This window comes from Haliotis asinina, chromosome 3 (assembly GCF_037392515.1).
Source record: "Haliotis asinina isolate JCU_RB_2024 chromosome 3, JCU_Hal_asi_v2, whole genome shotgun sequence".
Classification (NCBI taxonomy): Eukaryota; Metazoa; Mollusca; class Gastropoda; order Lepetellida; family Haliotidae; genus Haliotis; species Haliotis asinina.
The window spans coordinates 58,466,942-58,489,667 of record NC_090282.1 but is presented as its reverse complement, the minus strand read 5'-3'; the positions used below and the strand labels follow the sequence as shown (position 1 = coordinate 58,489,667).

Sequence of the window (22,726 nt, the reverse complement as noted above, 5' to 3'; positions counted from 1 at the left end):
TCCGATCAATTACCGACCCATTTCACTAACTAGCTGTGTTTGCAAGACCATGGAACGCATAATAAATAATCGACGTATTTGGTACTTGGAAACAAATAACCTCATAACAGATATACAGTGTGGTTTCCGTAAAAACAGAAGTACTCTTGATCACTTAGTGCGTTTGGAATCATTTGTTAAAAACGCACTAATTAATAAACAACATGCTGTGTCTATCTTTTTTTATTAAGAAAAAGCATATGACACAAGCTGGAAATATGGCATTTTAAGAGACTTACATGACTTCGGCTTGCGAGGTCGTTTGCCTCAATTTATAGCCAACTGTTTAAATGACAGACAGTTTCAAGTCCGAGTGGGTTCTACCCTGTCTGGTCATTACAATCAGGATCAGGCAGTATTTTGTCTGTCACACGTTTTAGTATAAAGATAAACAGTTTATCAAACGTTTTAAACGATTCAATTGATCGATCGTTATTTGTGGATGATTTTAATATTTCTTGTCGTGGAAACAAATATGCATACCAGTGAACGGCAACTGCAGTTTAACTGTGTTTAAACAAGATTAAAAAATGGTGTCTTGAAAACGGCTTTAAATTTTCTAAATCGAAAACTAACTGCCTACATTTTTGTCATAAATACAAACCACATAAATCCCGGAACTATCTCTAGATGGCACGCCAATAAAGTTGTGAAGGAAGCTAAGTTCTTTGGGTCTATTTTTTCATTCACACTTAACGTTTTTACCGCACATTAAATCTCTTAAAACTAAATGCCTGAAAGCACTTGACTTGTTGAAAGTGGTTTCAAATTCTAAATGGGGAGGTGATCAAGCTACCCTTCTTCATCTATATCGATCACTCGCGATCGTGTGTTCTAAACTTGATTGTGGCTCCATCGTATATGGTGGAGCCTGTAAAAGCAACTTAAAACTACTAGATTCTGTCCATCATCAAGGTCTCAGACTCCTTTCGAACTTCACCTGTTGACAGTCTGTATGTCGAGGTTGATGAACCATCTCTTGAGGAGCGATGTATAAAATTAGCTTTACAGTATGTAACAAAACTATATTCCGATGAGTCAAATCCTGCACATAACTGTGCTTTTAATCCTCTGTAGGAAGATTTATACAATACGAAATCTTCTCTTGTTGCGCCTCTTGGTTTAAGAATAAAACCATTTAGTTCTGCAGCCGGCATTGAGCTGGATGATATAGCCCCTTCCCGTCTTCTTTCTGTGACACCACTTCTTATTCCATACACTGATTATTAAGCTACCATTAGATCTTGTATCCGTGATCTGATGCAGAAGACGTGGGACACCCAAGTAGGTATAAATAAACTACATGAAATAAAACCGTATATTGGTTACACCTACGTGGGTTGTCAGTCCATATTTGAAGAGGTTACTTCAAGACGATGTCGTATTGGCCATACAAGATATACTCAATGACATGCATACCTGTTAACAGGTGAGGATCCTCCGTGTCGTACCCCTTGTGATGAATCCTGCTTGACTGTGTTGGATTCTCCATCACAAGGGATAAGTATTTTCCAGTTAAAACAGTTAAGGACCTTTTTAACACAGTTAGCTCTCATTTAATTATTGGTTTTTAAAAGAAATAGATTTCATGACTGAAGTTTTATTATCATGCTCTGTAGATAGTTGCATTTTAATTATTGGTACTTTAGATTAGTAAATTGAATTGTTAGTGGCTGTACCCTGAAAGTGGGTTGAAGTATTGTAAAAGTATTGTCCTCCTGAGAGGGTACCTGAGTCCCAAAACATTCCATGTACGTTTAGACTTCTAATCGTAGTATATGTGTTTTTAATTTATGGCTAGATGTGACTAAATTGCTAACATCTGAAGGGATGGTGTAAATCCAGCTAGGGTCCATGCAGGAGGCAAAGGTACTGTAAGTCCCCATGGTCCCTAGTATGGTGACCTACCTTCAGTTGTTGGCAATCTATAGCCTGTTTTTATTTTGTATTGTTCGAATAGTGATATTAGTTTTAACTTTCCACGCTAGTTTTAATTCCGTTTGTGATATTCTAGTTGTTTTACTGTCCTTCGTTGACAGGTTTTTATGGTATACGTGTGTTCCATTTCAGTGTTAATGTTCTCGTCACTATATGGCTGAAATACTGCCGATGTGACGTTACGATGTGCTCACTCACTCAATTGTTAGTTTCAATCAAAGAGCAGAACTTTGGTTTACTGGTCTTAATTGAAAATTGTATATTGCTATTTGTTAGCCATTGCTGCATATCTGACTTCTTTGTGTTGGAAGTTGGGCACCTATTGTTTGGATCTCGAGCACCGCGATAGGGAGCATTGTCCATGACAAAAAGCCTTTTGTCAGACAGAGCTGGTAACAACTGTTCCTCAATATACTGTGTGAAAAACCGCTGAGTTCATTTCTGTATGATAGTCTCTACCATCTGTGCTCTTTGACTTAAATACCAGATCACACCCAGGTAGGAATCCACGGTGGGAACCAGCATGAAACACGATTAAACGTTCGCCTTTGCCTGTTGGTATTTTCCTACCATCACTGGGATCAGTGGGTAGCCACTGTCTGGCAGCAGTATGGTTTGCCTTGGCCCGGGTCTCATCCAGATATATAGGCTCGAACCCATCTTCTCTTACCTGCTGAATTTCTCTCAGATAGTTAAACCTTAACAATATCCGATCTCTCACACATTACACGTTTCTGGTTTGCTACCTTCTTGTACTTGTATCTCGATTTGAGCAGTAGTTTGTTTAGCATAAACCTAGAAACATTAATGTCGTGATCCTCTGCAAGGATGTGTTTTACCTATCTTGTGAACAGGTGTTCATTTCTAGCAAATAGCCGGTGAATGACATGTCTGGTGACCCTGATATCAAAAGAATCTAAGTTTGGTTGCCTACCTTTTTGTACAAGGTTTTGTTTATTAGCTGTTAGTTTATTTCTCACAATTGTTAGCACGATGTTCTGTTCACATTTATTCTGTTGACAGATTCTTTCCTTTAAATTGCATAAAATGGGCGATTTACAATGTGATTATACTGTGTGACAAAACATCCACCTGAAAAGTTTCAGATCGATTGGATCATTGGATGAAGAGTAATTTACAAAAAACACACCGGATCACCATGCATTCCATGCCAAACTATAGTCTGTACTACAGAAAAGACAGAGTATGATTGTGTTCTACTTCTGCACAAAATATAAGCATTAACAAAAGAAGTACTTCAGTGTTACTATGTAAAATGTAAACGTAGAAATAACTGTCCTACTATGTCATGTTAACATCGATAAAATGACGGAAACAACGGTTCTTCATCCACAGTTCCACGTCTCGTAGTGAGAATGTGTGAAGATAACTCCTGGTCCCCCGCCGTGATGATGGAATGTTGCCAAAAGCGGCACAAAGCATATTCACTCACATCATTTTTCTTATCTGAAACACGATCAACATCGTGCTTTCTGCTGTTTGCGATCTATAGCCTGATTTTATATTGTACTGTCCAAATGTTGATATAAGTGTTACCTTTCCACGCTAGTTTAAATTTTAATTTTGATATTTTAATTGTAGGTACATGAAATGGCTGTGAGATCCCGAAGGAGGACGGCTGTGACATTCGATTATTTATCGGATACAGCTGAAACAAAACATCAACCGATGATCAGATGAGTGTTGCGTTGAACGCTGTTAAACACGAAAATCATGATGACTCACTGAGTGAGTGAGTGAGTTGATATTTAACGTCACATCGTCATTTCAGCCATATCGTGATGAAATCATGTTTGGCATTCAAATGGAATGAGTGTATTGCAGAAAAAACTGTCTTCAAAAGACAGCTAAACAACTAGAATACCACAATCACATTAAAACTAGTGTGGAAAGGTAAACCTAATGGCATTATGTGGACAATACAATGTTAAACACGGGCTAGACATCGACAACAACTGAAGGTAGATCACCATTGGGAATCTAGACTTACTTCACGTTGGACGGACACTTTGGAGAGTGAGATAGATTACTAGCATGTCGAATGTCCCAGCAATACAGAGCGAATGTGGTGTGGAACACATTTTGAAAAGCCTAACCTCCTAGTAAAATTGGCATGCGTAGTTTGAAAAATGTATAGACAGATCTGGTCAAGCTGAAGAGTTTCATCAATTGAAACGCGCTCTGCTGATCTCAGCTGCTGGCTTCATAATATCTGTTGCAACAATGCAGCTGACTATGTACAGCCGATTCGGTAGTATTCATCTAGGTGAGGTCTGCCAATATTTTAGGACTGACCTTATACTGTTGACGTTCATCAGCTATTCCTGTGAACCAGTTCCATGATGCGCTAACTCTTATCAGTTCATTTAATCTCTACTTGGCTGACAACGTAGTCATGCGACATGCCGAAATCGGTAAATGAACGACAGTTGGTCTTCCATCCATGCAAGGTCACCCGTTAATGTGTCAATATGTATATACGAATACAAGATTTTAGGGCAAAATCTATTTCTAAGGTATCTAAGTCGTCCGCCAACGTAAATACCAACTTCTATGCCTGCATTTAAAGCTGATAGTTATTAAATGTAACCTGACAATTCCCTTTCTGAGACACGACTTATGCATAGACCAGATGATATTGGCAGCATACTTTCTGTTACCTATTGTAGCGTTTGCCTATTATAGCTTTTGCAGTAACCTGTAATCAATTTCATTTGTATTTTTTTGCGTATATCATTGATATTACTGCAACTGAGGCCAGCATATGAACTTTATATATGCACGTTATTTGGGAATATTCTTGAGTTGTTCATGAAAGTAGGCACTTGATGTTTTGTGTTTAGCCAATTTTGATTTTTGTTTATCCCATCACCCAACCTAAGGAAATAGTCATATTTTGAACATTATTACAATCATCACCTAAAAGAATCAAAAGCAATGTATTGGGGGACAAAACTGTTCGATTATCCATCAACTTTATGGGTTTAAAGCATGTCAGTGCAGTTTGAGCATGAAGTGACATAAATAATACATATTTAACGCAATAAACACATATTTGTATGATTGTCCAACAGTGATTACACGATACCATTTGGAAAATGGTCAGATGTAGCATGTGTCATATTTCAGATTGCACTTTCTTAGTAAAGTACAAATTCTACTACTTTTTTGGTTGACTCCCATGCAGGATTCGAACTCTTAGGGTGCGGTTACTAAGAAAGTGTAATCCCAGATATGACATATGATAGTCCAATAGTGTCTTCGACATATTGATATTGCTAATGCACTGTAAAGCGTAGAGCTGAAATCTAATATTTAACTGATCTAAATATAAAGTACCATTTTTTATTTCCTTCTAATGTTTCTAATGCATTCAGTGCCAACCAAAGGCATATATGATCTTCAAAATGATATAGGTGAATTAGAAAACAAACATTGGTAAGATAACCTTTAATATGTAAAGTTTAGCTCCTATGTTTGAAATGCACTTTCGATTAAAATCCGCCTTTTACCTTTCCAACATACAGTGCTGCTTGTATATTTAACTTTATTGACCACAATTTTACATAATGATCTGTGCATTCTCAAACTACTATATATGATGCAATCGGTCAGTTCGACTTAGAAATAGTAAAACCATTTAGTTATCGGTAAAAATATCACTTTCACTGACGTGATATGTTTCACCTTGAAAAGACCCCTTCCACCACTACCACCACCAGCGCCACACACTCAACCGGCTTTAAATAATATCTACGTCATTCCTGATTGTGCGAAAATCACATCCCATTCTGCCACCACATTTTCACTATTTGAACATATGTTTGAACACAGGGTATATGTTGTCTCGTTGTCTGATAGAAATAATTTCAGTATAGGCAACATGGATGTTTGGAAACTAGTGTTTAATGACCCCACGATGAAGTCAGTCTTCTGACATATTGTTAAATATAAAACACTTTAATATATATCTTTAGTTTCATACACGCTTTGGACACCGTATTCTGTAGCCAACAATTCAACAGTTGTGTTGTTTGAGTTCTTTCTTTCAACAAAAGGGAATTTGTCTTTCAACAGGTCACAAGGGAGTGTCACAACACATTCTGATGGCATATCTTTTTCCAGTCTGTGATCATATGAATTTGATACACAACGGTCGATGGTGTAAGTCAACTCTAAAACCTTACGGGTGTGTCTTGGTGCTGGCAGCATCATTCCCATGAAAGGTCGCTTGATCAAAGGAAATACGTCACTCTTGTTGAATTTCTTTTCTGCTATTTTAGTATCTTGGATGATTGAAGGGTCTTCAGAATAAAAAAAAATATCGAGGAATGGAAACTTCCATGGAACCCACGCTGCCTTTGGAGACGTTCTGTGATACAATTTCCAGTTTATCTCCCCATTAATGTAGTGTTCATACTTTGGCCCAAGGGACTGCAGGAATGTTAGCAGTAAAGGTTTGTGTTTCTCCCTCACTATAATGTCCACATCATCGTCCCAAGGAATCATGCCGTGATGAGAGTAAGAACCAAGTAAAGCTCCTGCATAGAGGAAATAAGTGATGTTTGGAGGCACGCCTTCACTGAAGGTTTTGATGAGGTTTCTAAATTCCACTTTTTCCACCAGCAGTAATCTGTCATAAAATAGAGCCATTTTAGCATTCGTCGCAGGTGATTCTTGATCATCACTAGCAATGCGTTCTGTCACAGAATGTTTTCTTCCCAGAAAACAGTCCACTCTATCAGTCTCTGTTATGACATTTCTAGCTGTGAATTTGATACTCTTGTTTGCGATGGTTCCAACAATGTTTGAGTTGATTTCCCGTTGTACAAGGCCCGTCTTGGTAGAGGAATAGTAGAAGTAAAGGCTCCAGCATATTAAGACAGAGAAACACACTAGTGTGATTTTTTGGGGTGACACTTTCATACTTGCATCCGACATGACGTGACGCTGCAAAACATCTCAATATTAGCTAAATGCAGATAATACATTATTCACAACCATTAAATAAGAGAGAGGGGGAGGGGGAGAGAGTTGTGTTAAATGTAATTTTCTCCTATATATTGAATGACATAGGTGCTGTGTTGGCCACATCTTAATAATATTACACTATGCCGCCATATGGTGGCTTGGGATTCATTACTACAATTACATTTATGTCAGCTGATTTTATTTCATAATGGACACGTACAGCGCTGGTTTACTAATATCTTACTTCCTCGTATAAGTTATTTATTGCTTATGCCCCGTGTGTATCACATAATGTACTATTCCAAAAAAGAAACGCAAAGGCGATTTCTATTTTTAAAACTTTATTAATTACCTATTGTGTTCAAGCAATCATCAAAATATGTAACGAAAGTGTTGGCAACATGATTTTACACAATTGTACACGTAAAAAAATCGATTTTACCTTGAAATGTTGATACTGATGAGATTTCTTACAACGATTGGAAAGGCATCGTCACAATGCAACAGAAATCGCCTTCCAGTTGAAATTGTGCAGAACATTCACTGTCTGGCAATAAAATCCAGAATACTTTAAAAAAATTGGCATTCGTTTAGATGGAATTTCAAGATCAAATCACTACGTCACGTCTTGACCCTGCGACACGGATCATCGCTATTGAATGCATACTGGAGATTACCAATCTTCTGTTGGTGTCTGAATGTTAGTCTGAGCAAGATATGATGGGTTGCAGCTCATTGCAACCAAACAGGTTCAACAAATGACCGTGCAGGCAGTCCTCGAGTTACCACTGCAGCCCAAGATCGGTACATCCGGGTACTACAGGTGAGCGATCATACTGCTCACGGTTAAGAGCAGAGCAGACCGGGTGCCTGGACGTCATCGGATTTCCAGTCAAACTTCACGGAAGAGGTTGAAAGAGACTGGTCTGAGAGCCAGGAGACCCGACGTCGGGGTCGTTCTACGTCGTCACCATCGAGCTCAACGTCTCCGTTATCTAAAAGTGTCCTATTGGTTGTATAGCCATTACTTTCGTTCTAAACCGGTGTACACTTTCATGCCCTATAGTCTATCTGTGGACGAGTTATACATGTTTGAAAATACAACATTTTCGCAAAAGATTTCTCGTCTATGCGTTTCGTTTTTGGATAGTATATTTAAGAATGTCGTATTGTGGTTATTGGTTCAACATTAAAAGGACGTGCTTACCTGTTCTGGGCACGACGCAAATAGTGAGGTTAGGGCAACAAAGATGTTTCAACCAGCGCTCATGTGCACGCTTGTTATCCGATACCACTACACGTTTATATGCTTCGGGAAATATGGATTTCGCAACGACGTCCTATGAGTAGTTTTGCTGGTTTACTGCCTCCAGCAGAGCATAAATGTCATGTATATTTAAGAATGTATTGTGGTTATTGGTTTTAACATTAAAAGGACGTGCTTACCTGTTCTGAGCACGACGCAAATAGTGAGGTTAGGGCAACAAAGATGTTTCAACCAGCGCTCATGTGCACGCTTGTTATCCGATACCACTACAGGTTTATATGCTTCGGGAAATATGGATTTCGCAACGACGTCCCATGAGTAGTTTTGCTGGTTGACTGCCTCCAGCAGAGCATAAATGTCATGTTATCTTTATATTTGTTTTATTTTGTTCTATTCAAAGGATGATCAGTCATCGTTAAGTAAGTGTATCGAAAGCTAATACACCAGGTCCTCCAGGATTTCACTGGTAAATTTCTGGCGTCATTAATCAAGGGTCAAATGACATATAGCAGATTCAAAGGAAGGTTTCTCAAAATAATATACTCAGAGCCATTAAAACGTAATTACTAATTTATGTAATAGTTCTAGTTCTAGTTTTCTGGACTTTTCAACTGACGGTGCATACACACCACGTGTGCAGGCCCCTTCTTGTGTGCAGGCCCCTTCTTGTTGTGCTCTGGGACTGAATCCAAGACAACGAAGGGCTACGAATCAGGGGTCCCTGGGTTACAGCATTTACCAACATCGATGTTAACGGTTTGTCCGTAACTGCGTTCAGAAAATGGGTCGTTCTATTGGGACAGGCGTCATGGTGTACGGTGAGATCAATATCAATTTTCGGTCAAGGCTGATCGGGGTTCAAGGCAACATAAACGCTCAACGTTTTGTTGACAATGTCCTTCGTCCAGCGTTACTCCCATTGCTGGCACGACATGGCGGTCCGTTGACAGCTGGTCTTTCAGCATGACAACGCCCGTCCCGATACTGCAATGTTAACGAAAGACCTTACGCAAAATCAGTATGTCCGTGTTAAGACATATTTTATATCATTGGAAAGATCCCGAGGAGATGAACACGAAAAGTTCGTGGGCCAGTGTGTTCACGTGTTAATAAGTTCACAAATTGGCTCTGAAAATACATTTCTGCAGAAATTGCTGGCAGAATATTTTTTTCTGCAGAAATCTCTGGCAGAATTATTTTTCACTACCAGAATTATCTAACTGAATAAAATTAGACTATAACTTATGGCGTTCCTGCGTGAGTGGTAGCTTCATGTTTAGTTTAAGTAATAAGCACTCAGCGTAAACAACTGATCTGATATTATTGTTTCGCTACCAGAATTATCTTAGTTGAATAATATTAAACACCATCGTTAAATGATTTAATATACAGTTTCTTTAAATGATGTTGTTTTCCCCTGTTTAAAGCCTATTAGTACCAGACAACCGAGTATTTCACAGTGTGAATTTGACCGTATTTCATCATAGCTTTTACAATTTAAAAGGCTTATGCATTATTCCCATCCGTTTCATAATAACACAGTTTAACTTTTTAGTAGATTCACGTCGTGCGAAATTAATTTAACAGTATTGGGGTGCATTTTCCAATCCCAATAAGCCTACATTGTTTTTATATGCGATATGGGTTTAAGGCGAATAGAGACGAAACCGGACATATACTAGATACATACAATAATACCAATGTAAGACGTGTGAACCATAATTTGAATTCATCAACATGCTCGATAAGACCAGCGTACCAGATGAGATGATAAACAATGCCTATGCGACAATGCATCAGTGTTTAAAGTGACAATACCCGCGAAAATGTAATTGCCTCGTTGAAACAATGGTTTATGCCGAATTGGCCACCGAGTTTTCACACCTGTTAATTGGTGGTTTGTGTTATTATGTAATATATATTTCAATGCGAACGAGCAAGATTTACCATGCGCCAAATATTCACCCAATAACTGGGTTACAAGGGAGTTTTAGAACACATTTGATACATGAATTCGTGCATGTGTATATTTGACAAATTGAACATAACGTTATTGCAAATAGGTGTTGTTAAGTTCTGTTAAGTATATTTCACTATTTGTATCCCTGTATCAATTTGTAAAAATAATCTATGTGGCTTAGGGATTTTGTATCAAATATGTATATGTAACTGAAGGCTGGGGAATGAAATGTGCATCTTTTACGTTTGAAATACTAGAAATCTTCTTAATAAGGCAAATAGATTCATTATCTAAGATGACATGTCCAAGATGTCTCATGGGGATCTTTTTTAATATTTAAAAGTTTAAACTCAAATGAGTGAGTGAGTTTTAGTTTTACGCCGCACTCAGCAGTATTCCAGCTATATGGCGGCGGTCTGTAAATAATCGAGTCTGGACCAGACAATCCAGTGATCAACAGCATGAGCATCGATCTGTGTTATCGGGAACCGATGGCATGTGTCAACCAAGTCGATCCCGTTAGTCGCCTCTTACGACAAGCTGAGTCGCCTTGCACGGCAAGCATGGGTTGCTGAAGGCCTATTCTACCCCGGGACCTTCAGGGGTCTTAAACTCAAAGGAAATATTTTTTTAGAAAAATATTTGACCATAAAATATTAATAAATTTTTTGCCGAGGTTATTTATTCATTTTCACCACACAGTGATGGTATCCATCATATGATTCATGTGAACATTGAAAGATGATTTCCATCTGTACATGTGTACCTCTGGTATTGATATCTTGTACGATTTACGCAAAGACATCACCGACTAAGCAATATTCTAATTATGCAAGTAATCTTCTTATTCAGGGCACGTCTATCGCATGAGATTTACGACTATGTGGTTATTAGGTGTTTTTACCTTACAGTGAATATATTCCACAGCTTGCAATTGCTCTTGTAGGCACATTTTGGCAGACCATGTCAGGAATGTATGACGTCCGACCAGGTTTCGTTTGAGACTAAATCTTCGGATATGTGCCACACATTAGCTATTTTGTGTTTATTCGATGTTTAAAGAAAATGCGGGATGACAACAATCAGTTTAACAAATTCGACAGAGTGACAGTTCAAAAATGATTTTACAAGACCGGACCAAGCGTACAGCCATACTGGACTATCACAGTTGTTGACATTCGTAATTGTTGGCAAATTCATGGACGTTAGCGAACTATTGGCAAATGAACTTTGTGAATGTAGAATGTATCCGTGTTTGGAAGCAGCCATTAAGTGAGTGTTGGGTTTTCAAAGTTTGTTCAGTATTGCTTTTTGTTATCTGCAAAATCAAGGAGCGTATATGTATCATAATTTCACAAATATGTTTAGTAATTGTGACACGTTTGGCTCAAGTCATTGTTTGTGTCCAAGGTTCATGTATCAAAATATCTTAAGGTGATGGTCAGCTGTGTTCAGTGTCTTGTAGAGCCCCAATGAGAATTCAGAACTGAATGGCATTGTCTCCCCACGGAACCAATCAGCTTACGAATTGTTGGCTTGGGCATGTTCACCCACGCTTCCTGCAATAGTCTATGTTGGACAATATTAAAGAAACACGATCTGACCTAAAAGTGAAGATCGATGGTTGCATAAATATGACTGACCCGATTTCCTTTTTCTTCAGTGTGTAAAGAACAATGATAATGAATTGTCTTAATTGGTTGTATTCTTTCTCTCTTTTATTCAGGAGTATGTAGGGCATCGGCCCATAACACATAGCATTGTATGAGTTATTTTGCACCCAACAAACGGCTTTTATGCTGTTCATTTGCATGAAAGACATGCATTGAAAGATTTCTTAATACCATTGGGTTGTCTACAGACATCAATGCATTGAATTTAACCAGAGTAGGAGGGTTATAATAATATTGAGGAATATACAGAGTGCGCAGATGATTATAAGCTGGACAAATTAAGAGAAAGTGGTATTCATTTTCAATATGGTTATCTGAGCACATATTACAATATCTGAGATATCTAGGTATATTATAATATCTACCATTTTCAATGGCTAACTGGTGAGAACTGCAACGAAAGCGAGCAAGAGCAATACGGAATTTCTTCACCTGTATACACTGTAAATAGAGTTCTTGTCTAAATACTTGTTTATATAGGGAATAAGAATAACTTTTAGAGCTTGGTGACAGAGATTCAAACCAACCCTGAATGTACATATTCTGCGCCCTCATCACGAATTCTGATAAAGCTGCATCAATATTATTAATGCATTGTCTTTCCCACATATACCCAAACCCCATCTTATATAACAACGTTCTAAGGTTTGCAGCCCAGCTAGTTTTACCATTGGATACATCCAATAACATTAAATTATAACAGTTTCTAGGAAAACGTGATGATGGCATTTTCAACAACTTGTGCCAAAATTTAATACAGCGCTTATACGCATAGATATATACAGGAAATCTTCCACATCATTATATTCAGCAACGTTTCCACGAAATATACTCTGAAAAAATGACGGAAAACATATTTTCAGATGTACAGCTTATGTATTATACAAGTTATCAGCAGATCAAAATAAATTTGCCAAAAAAGGGCACAAGCCATTGTCAGCGACCGACCATCGTGAGTGGGTGGTGAGAGTCACGTCATCAAGGCATCCTTATTGTATAGATTGTTGCTAATGATATCTTTCGATTACCTTCCAGCTGACTAGCAGCAACTGACAGACACTGATCTAGCATATTAATTAGGGTAACATCTGTGGGTGTAATGGAACAGTCCACTGTCTAGTGAGTAGAGTGGGGTAAGAGGGTAAGCCTGAAACCGATTCGTTACTGAGAAGTAGCGAGTTAATCTGCCTTCTTTTCTCAAAATATTTTTACTGTCAGTCGAATATAAAAACAGGTTTCTCACTGAGAGGTTTGATTGTGTTTATTCATTGCAACAGACTTCATTCACCCAAGAAAAGGATTGGACACAAGTTACCCAGCTTAGAAAAGCTCTCTCCCAACAATTATACACAATTCATCTTCCAACAGTGTACACATAGGCAATGATGAGTGAGCAGAAGATAACTTTAAAACATATTGTTTGAGAGATATAGATATGTACATGTCTGAATACCTGCATTGCCATGTGAGATAAGATTACTACGAATCATTGTTTTATAATTCTTAACAATATTTTCAAAAGATTTACTGTTTATACCTTTGAATAGTATTCAATGGCCTTTCACGGAAGGAAGATACTTTTGTCGAAGATACAGTTGGTAAAATCACACCTCATAACAGAAAGCTATTGGATTCTGTCATTCAACATATCTTTCGGTGCTGTGACCCGTGAAGGTCCCGGGGTAGAATAGGCCTTCAGCAACCCATGCTTGCCATAACAGGTGACTATGCTTGTCGTAAGAGGCGACTAACGGGATCGGGTGGTCAGACTAGCTGACTTGGTTGACACATGTCATCGGTTCCCAATTGCGCAGATCGATGCTCATGTTGTTGATCACTGGATTGTCTGGTCCAGACTCGATTATTTACAGACCGTCGCCATATAGCTGGAATATTGCTAAGTGCGACGTAAAACTAAACTCACTCACTCACTCACTCACTTTCGGTGCTGATAAATGATGAGTGAGTCTTTTCATCATAGCGCAAGCAACATATTCTTCATATCAATTCGTATTTATTCCTTTGACAGGGATAGTGTATTCCCAGTTGACATGTTGGTCAATGTCAACAATGTAAAGTTCACGGAAACATGTTTCAAATCCAAATCCACATGTTGACGTACACAACAGGTTAAAGCTCTCAGAGCTACACTTTCCTGTACATTGACTTTTACATGCACAGATATGAAGCCGAAGAATGTCCTCGGAACAATTTATACTTATTTGCAACATAATCACAGAAGACTATTTTATGAAGTTGTATTACGGCAGAAACGTAATACTTTAAATACAAAACAGTAAATCTTTCATGGACACCTCAAAGATATTCCTAGATGATATTCATATAAACATCTTGTTTTACTGTAACGGTCATAAAATTATGCTAAATGTTTTTAGTAATATGTAACGATAAACACAAAAGAGTGAGTGAGTGATTTATATTTAACGTCACATTGGCAATATTTCAGCCATATCGTGACGAGAACATTCAACAATGAAAACGATTATTGTGTACATTATAAAACCTGTCCAAGAAGGACAGTAAAACAACTAGAATATCACAAATAGCATTAAAACTAGTGTGGAAAGTTAAAACCGATATCGTTATATGGACAATACAGTATAAAAACAGGCTATAGATCTCCAACAAGAGAAGGTAGATCACCATACTAGGGATAACACAAAAGAGTTATACATAACATGACATGACACTATAAGCATCGATCTTCGCAAGTCGGATACGATGACCTGTATTAAACAAGCAAGTGAGAACGGCCACGTGATCCCATTAGTTCCCTCTTACGACAATATTGGTCAACTTTGACTTAAGATACACTTGGTTCCTAGTATGGTGATCTATAGCCTACTTTTATATTATGTATTGTCCAAATTGTGGTGTAGTTTTAACTTCAAATGCTAGTTTTAGACTCGAATTGTGATACTCCAGTTATTTTACCGACTTTGATGACGGGTTTTATATCTACATGTTCTGTATAATCATGTTTATTCTCGTCACGATATGGCTGAAATATTGCCGATGTGACGTTAAATTATAACTCACTCACTCACTCACTTAAGATACTTGTGACCCTGTTGGAATGATTAATGGATAAATACATCGTCAGTCTCATGATATGGATTGTAGTACGGCGAGGACAGGTAGCACGCATACCCGTGACGGATGGGTAATGAATTCGACCCGAATACCTGTCTCAAAACCCGGAACCGTTATGCTCACGTGACTTATATAAACAATATATAATGTTAAATATTCTTTCATTAATAAAAGGTTGTATTGAGTTTAAAGATTTAGACTTAATGTACAGTCACGTAATGTAATACATGGCTAAGATATTGAAAACTCGAAATTTTAGCCTCAGAGGATCAATTGCCAAGATGGATTTCGCTAATCAGTTCGCAAACAAACGTTGGTGAATACTTTGGCACACGCATTAGAATTCGATGCAGGGAAAACCTTGAACTCGTCCGTACACATTGACAATTGGTGGGTGACCTTGTTTAAAGGGCACTCAAAGACCAACTGTCGTTCATTCCCGATTTCAGTGTATCGCGCGCATGGCTACCTTCTGCTATAGAACTGGGCGTTAATGAAGTGACAGATGCTATCGCATCATTGAATTGGCTCACGTAAATCACTATCTTTATCAGCTTGTGAACGTGGACAATACAACATCAGCTCTTATATATTGACAGACCTCACTTAGATGAACACTGCACCGCCATCTGTAGTCAACTGCATTGATCCAAAAAGATATAATGAAGCAATCAGTTGTGGCCAGCAGAGCTTGTTTTAACTAAACGACATCGTCTGCTTCCACATATCACTTTACAGTGTATTTATTTGCCGAAATGCAAATGCTACTATTACCAGATTAGAAGTTTATAAAAAAAAGACGTTTACCGCCTTTTAAGAACCACACTCGCTCTTTATGGCTGGGACTTACACATGGAGTGGTCCGTCTTATGCTCCAAACTTTCGGCTCAACCCTTTCTGTAACGTAACCGTCCAAAATAAAGCCAGTCTTGACCCTTACTGGTTCTGCATCTCAGGGCTCACTGGGGCTAATTCAGTATATACGGAGTAATATATTTCTCTCAAAATTTCCTATTTTCAGGGGCTTAAGCTTGATATATCGTGACAGGATCCTGTAATAATGGATCCAAACATGCCCCGGATATGCTTATTGGTTTTTCAAGACAATACCTATATTTTTCAATTTCCCCCACATTAAACAACTGTTGTTAGACCCAATATTAAACATTTGCAGCTGTGTAGCTTTCTTGTTGCAGTGGGTTTTACGCGAGCGTCTGCTTGTTTATATTTGTTGCTGGGGCAACTCAAGATGAAGTCCACCTATGCAGGGTAACTTGATTATCTCCTCACTGCAACAGAAGTAACGAATTAAGTGACTTACTGCTTTAACCAATGACTCCCGGTTTTTTAGTATGGTATGGATTTACAACGTCTTTATCAATTACAACACAAAGGTTCTGGACTGCTTCTTTAGCCTTCATCTGTTGGTAGGATGACAAGGCATAGCCCAGTACCATCGTGTTACTTATAATGTTCAATATTTGCGTCATTTTATGGAATAAGGAAGTTAATCCAAGTACATTGTATGTACCATTGCTTGTGCGATCTTTTAATTAGCATGATTATTTTCATGCAACTATCTACCTCAATGTGAATGATAACATTTAAGTCTGAAGCATCTGTAGCCCTTTTCTCCAACTAACGTTTGCCTAAAGACCTTACAGCGGGTTGAAACGAAGTGATTTAGTTGGTGACCTAATGGAAACCCGCCCGCGTGCATAACAATGTTTTGCTTGGTCAGTCCCTCGGCAAGAGCCTTGATTTCAAAGGCATCAGGGTATGTGAATAATATGTGTAAATGTAAATCCACTTCTTCTGTGATCATTTTGTTTTAAAGCACTGGTAACATGAGCCTATAAAAAGTGTTCATACACATACCACATATCCTGACTGGTGTACAGGTTTTAAGCCTCGAAAACATATGAAAAGTAACAATGTTTCCCCATTTTAGGAGATGTCAAACTTAAACAAAGAATCGGAAATTACACCACCTATTACAATCAAAAGGGATGTATTGGAAATATTGTGTATTTCAGAGTGAGTGAGTGACTTAATAGTTAACGTCACATCGGCAATATTGCAGCCATATCGTGACGAGAACATACGTGACATAAAAAAGACATATATGTGCATATTATGAAGAACCTGTCGAGGAAGGACAGAAAAACCACTAGATAATCACAGTTAGTATTAAGACAAGCGTGTAAACTTATAAAAATATAATAGTATCACTATTTGGACAGTAGAGTAAAAACACAAGCCATAGATTGCCAACAACTGAGGGTAGATGACCATACTAGGGACCATGGGGACTTACAGTACCTCTGCTACCTGCATGGTCCCCAGCTGGATTTACACCATCCCCTCAGCTGCTGGCGATTGTATGCAAGATTAGCCACAATTTAAAATAACACACATTCTACGGCTAAAAAAGTGGAAGATTAAATCTGACTTCAAATGTTTTGAGACTTACGTACCCTCTCAGGAGGACAGTAATTTTACGGTACTTCAACCCCCTTCGAGGATACAGCCACTAACAATCATAGTTCCTAATTCAACTTCCAATTATAAAATATTTATCTATTTACAAGTCATGTAACAAATCTAATTCTTTTACAAACGCAATGATTAAATGATAACTAACATTACTAAAAAGATCCTTTATAGTTCTTGATTTAAAATAGCTATTCCTTGTGATGGAATATTCAACACAGTCAAGCACCTTTATGCAAATATTCGTGAGTATACCTCGTATGGCCAATGCGACATCGTCGCATAATGACCTCATCAAATCTGGACTGACAACCCAAGTAAGTATAACCGAGGTGGGGTTTTATTTCATGTAATTTATCGATACCAACGTGGGTGTCCCACTTCTTCTGCATCAGATCACGGATGTAGGTTCTAATGCTAGCTTTACAATCAGTGTAGGGGATAAGAAGTGGTGTCACAGATTCGTTGAGTGCTGCCTTGGCAGCAAAATCGGACATTGTGTACCCAGAAATGCCGACGTGGCTGAGTAACCAACAAAAGACGATGTCGAATTGGCCAGTAGCAAGATCATTATATGATTCAATAATTTCTATTAAAAGTGGATGTTTGCAAGAAATATTTTAATAGCCTGAAGGCAAGAAAGAGAATCTGAAGAGATTATATATTGTTTTTTGTTTAGGGTGTCTTTGAGTATATGTAAGAGCCGTCAATATGGCGTTAGCTTCTCCTGTAAAAATAGAACTGTTATCTGGTAATCTAGAAGATATTGTTCTGGATCCAATGACAGTGGCACAAGCCACTGCGCCACCGTCCTTGGACCCATCTGTTAATAAGGGTTTATAATTGCTATATTTATGTTTCAATTGATTATATTCTTGTTTGTATTGTAATTCATTCGTTTCTGATTTTCAAATGTGGTCGATGTTGGGGCCTAACCAGTTGCCAAGGAGGAGAAGAAAGAAGACGGGAAGAGGCTATATCATCCAGCTCAATGCCGGCGTTGTGTAAGAGATGGTTCATCGGCCTCAACATATAGACTGTCAACAGGAGGGGTTCTAAAGGACCCAAGACAAAGTCTTTGACCTTGATGATGAACAAAATCTAATAATTTTAAGTTGCTCTTGCAGGCTCCACCATAGACGATGGAGCCATAATCAAGTTTAGAACGGACAAGTGATCGATATAGATGGAGGAGGGTAGCTTGATCACCTCCCCATTTAGAATTTGAAACCACTTTCAACAAGTCAAGTGCTTTCAGGCATTTAGTTTTCAGAGATTTAATATGAGGCAGAAACGTTAGGTGTGAGTCAAACATTAATCCCAAGAACTTGGCCTCCTTGACAACTTTAATGGGAGTGCCATCTAGAGATAGTTCAGGGTCTTTATGTGGTTTGTATTTACGACAAAAATGTATGCAGTTAGTTTTCGATTTAGAAAATTTAAAGCCGTTTTCAAGACACCGGTTATTTATTTTGTTTAGACACAACTGCAACTGCCGCTCAATGGTACGCATATTTATACCACGACAAGAAATATTAAAATCATCCACAAATAATGAACCATCAATTGAATCATTTAAAACTTTCGATAACCTATTTATCTTTATACTACAGAGTGTGACAGACAAAATACTGCCTTGTGAGACACCCTGATCTTGATTGTAATGATCAGACAAGGTAGAACCCACGGGGACTTGAAATTGTGTATCATTTAAAAAGTTGGTTATGTATTGCGACAAACGACCTCGCAAACCGAAATCATATAAGTCTCTTAAAATACCATATTTCCATGTTGTGTCATATGCTTTTTCTAGATCAAAAAAGATAGACACAGCATGTTGTTTATTAATTAATGCGCTTTTAACAAATGATTCCAAACGCACTAAGTGATCGACAGTACTTCTGTTTTTCCGGAAACCACATTGTATATCTGTTATGAGGTTATTTGTTTCCAGATACCAAACAAGTCGATTATTTATAATGCGTTCCATGGTCTTGCAAACACAGCTTGTTAATGAAATCGGACGATAATTTGACGGATCCGAATGATCACGTCCAGGTTTAGGTATTGGTACTACTATAGCGTCGCGCCATGAAGAAGGAAAGTTCCCGGAAGTCCAAATATCATCAAATGTATACAAGAGCGTTTCAAACAGGATTCCGGTAAGTGCTTCAGGAGTTGATAATGTATGTTATTAGCTCCTGTAGCAGTGTCGTGAGCTTGATCAAGAGCAGTGTGGAGTTCATGAATACAAAATGTTTTATTATAATCTTCCCCATTATCTGAATTGAAATTAATAGTTTTCTTTTCTTGTTGTTTTTGATACTGTTGGAATTTAGGTACATTGTTAGAAGAGGAAGAATGTTTGGCGAGAGTTTCACCCAGTTTATTAGCAATATCTGATTTATCTGTAAACAGTTGATCTCCATGTTTAAGATGATAGACAGTAGATTTAGTACCTTTACCTTTAATTTTCTGAACCATGTTCCACACATTGGACATGGGTGTCCGAGAATTTATTTTGGATACATAATTTTGCCAAGATTGGCGTTTGTTCTGTTTAAAAGTACGCCTCGCTTAAGCATTTCAAATTTCAAATTTATTCAAAGGATGGAGACGGAAGTAATGTTCTGCCTTTTTCCTTGCCTTCGTAACTTGTTTGCAGTCATCGTTGAACCATGGTTTTCGAATATGTGGAACTGCAGAGGAAGTTGGTATACACTCATCAGCTATGAAATTCAGTTGATCAGAAAAGTATTTAATAGCATCAGGAATGTCAATAAGAAGTTCGGGTTTAATTTTTTCAGCACACATTGTTTCATATAAAGCCCAGTTAGCCTTTTTAAAATTCCGCCTTGATGATGGAGGCACATCAGATGGAGTTACAGATTTTATTATAGTAGGAAAATGGTCACTTCCACAGAGGTCATCGTGGACTGACCATTCAAATTCATTGAGTAGTTCTGAATTTGTGAGTGACAAGTCGAGTGCAGAATAGGTTCCCGTACCAGGGTGTAAATATGTGTTGGAACCATCATTATAAATACATATATCATTATCAGAACAAAAATCCTCCAGTAATTTACCTTTAGCGTTTGTAGTTACACTTCCCCAGAGTGGACTGTGCCCATTCAAATCTCCCATTATAATACAGGGCTTATAGAGCTTGGAGATCGGTTTTGTGAAACGTCAAAGACGGAGAGATATAGAGAGAGCATAATGTAAACGCAACGTGCAAAGTTAGTCGCACTGTAACGGCCTGAAGAATAGTAGTAAGTAAAACAGGGCTATGGATAACGTTTTGTCTGACTAGAATGGATGATCCTCCTGTGGCCCTATCACCCGAAGGTGAAAAACAATGATATGCATTAAAATGACGAAGATCAAATGCATCTGTCTGTTTTAAATATGTCTCTTGGAGACAAATCGCTGAAGGTATAAAATCTTGGTCTAATAGCTGTACTTCATGTAAGTTAGTCCTCAGTCCTCAGGGGTGGGGGGTGGGGGGGATTTATTGGGGATCTACCTCGCACCTTTTCAGAGGGCGACAAGCTATGTGCCCTAGAATGGAGGTTTTCACATACGTCAATATCTCCAAGTGATCCATATTTATTGAATAATTGAATTTTATTTTCTGACCCTTTTGGGGCTCTGCCACTGAGGTTGTTTTTGTTTGTTTTTTGTTTTGTTTTGGTTTTTTTGTGCAAAATCTGGCTTTTTACTTTTAATTTTAGGGAGACTTTGTTGAGACTTTGTTGACGATTGTGAAGACAATTCAATATCGGGTGATGTTTCTGATTGTGTTTGAGAGGGACCAGGAAGTGATTCTCCTGTTTGAGTAGATGTAGTGGGTGACAGAAGGTTAGGAGAATCCGTTTTCACCCAAGTTAAGTCTGTCTGACAGCTGGCAGATACAGTAACTATGCTAGATGTTGTTTCAGGCGTTCTTTTGGCAATGGAAGCATAGCTTTCTGTTTGTCCCGAGTTTAGAACTTGTCTTTTTGCATCAGCAAAGCTGATGTTTTGAGTGAACTTTATTTTATTTATTGCCATTTGCTGTTTCCAAACAGGACAGTCCTTAGAGTAAGATGGCTGATTCCCGGTACAGTTGACACATTTTTTAACATTACTGTTACAATCTTCTGTTGTGTGGGTCTTTTCACTGCAGTGAGCACATACAACAGACAAGGTACACGAGTTTACTCCATGGCCAAACTTTTGGCATTTAAAACACCTGAGAGGATTGGGAATGTATGTATCAACATTTAGATTGCAGTAGCCTGCCTTGAAGGTGAAGGTGCAGAAGGTAAAGAAAAAGAAAACAGATATGTGTTGGTTTTAAAGGTTTCATTGCTTTTACGAGTTGAAAAACGTTTCACATAGAGTACACCCTGATCTCTCATCTCACTCGCGATGTCTAATTCCGACATGTCAGCGAGTAATCGATCATGGTCTCTTACAATTCCTTTACTCGTGTTGAGTATTTTGTGGGCTGTGATGGTGACGGGAATGCCAACAAATGTTTTGGTGTTCAACAGATTGCTTGATTGCTGCTTTTTGGCACACTCAACCAACAATGGACCAGACCGTAATTTTCTGATAGTCTTTACATCTCCAGCAATGCCTTGGATTCCCTTAGACACAGCAAAAGGTTTTAATTTCAACGGAGTGTTATCTTCAGTCTCAATAACTAGAAAACGTGGCCAGTAATCGATTGGTTTGGGCAGTCTGAGGTCATTTTCAACAGGATCTACTTCACGTTTGGTTTTCTTCAGAGGAGTTTCATAAACCATGTTTATTTGTTTTTTATTTCATCATCCGAACTCCCCACCCACCACGGAGTATCACAAGGACAATGCTAAAAACAAGTGGGTCTCCAACTTGCAGCACCAAGGATACTCAGATGATATACTCCAGCAGAGGAATTATAAATAATTAGTCCACCGGATTGGCCCATGAGCCACCGCCTTCTGGGTATAAGACTCTAGGCAATGATCACAACAACAAAATTCAAAATGAGAAAAGTTTTTGATGAACAATAGAGTCAAGACCGAAATTAAACCGAGTCCAAAATCAAATGTGTGCGATGAAATGGATACAAATCATGCACAGGGCTTGGTGTGACCAGCCGATTGGTTGAACCGGGCCCATTCAACCACCCGTCTAGGTGCACAATATGATAGCAACAGTGTGTAATGCACGTTTGAATATATATTTGTTATTACACGTATATAGAACTTTATTCTTAAG

General features: G+C 38.2%; 1 protein-coding gene across 1 annotated transcript; it reads right to left on the bottom strand.

The window, feature by feature from the left end:
* Positions 1-5,958: 5,958 nt before the first annotated feature.
* Positions 5,959-8,213, bottom strand: LOC137277238 (uncharacterized). Its single transcript, XM_067808902.1, has 2 exons — positions 8,177-8,213; positions 5,959-6,948 (listed from the first exon to the last, which is right to left on the bottom strand). The coding sequence occupies exon 2, from the start codon at positions 6,937-6,939 to the stop codon at positions 5,959-5,961; it is 981 nt and encodes a 326-aa protein (XP_067665003.1). The 5' UTR covers positions 6,940-6,948; positions 8,177-8,213.
* Positions 8,214-22,726: the final 14,513 nt, after the last annotated feature.

Coding starts and splice junctions, on each gene's coding strand:
- LOC137277238 (XM_067808902.1), bottom strand. CDS start 6,939: ATGTCGGATGCAAGTATGAAAGTGTCACCCCAAAAAATCACACTAGTG.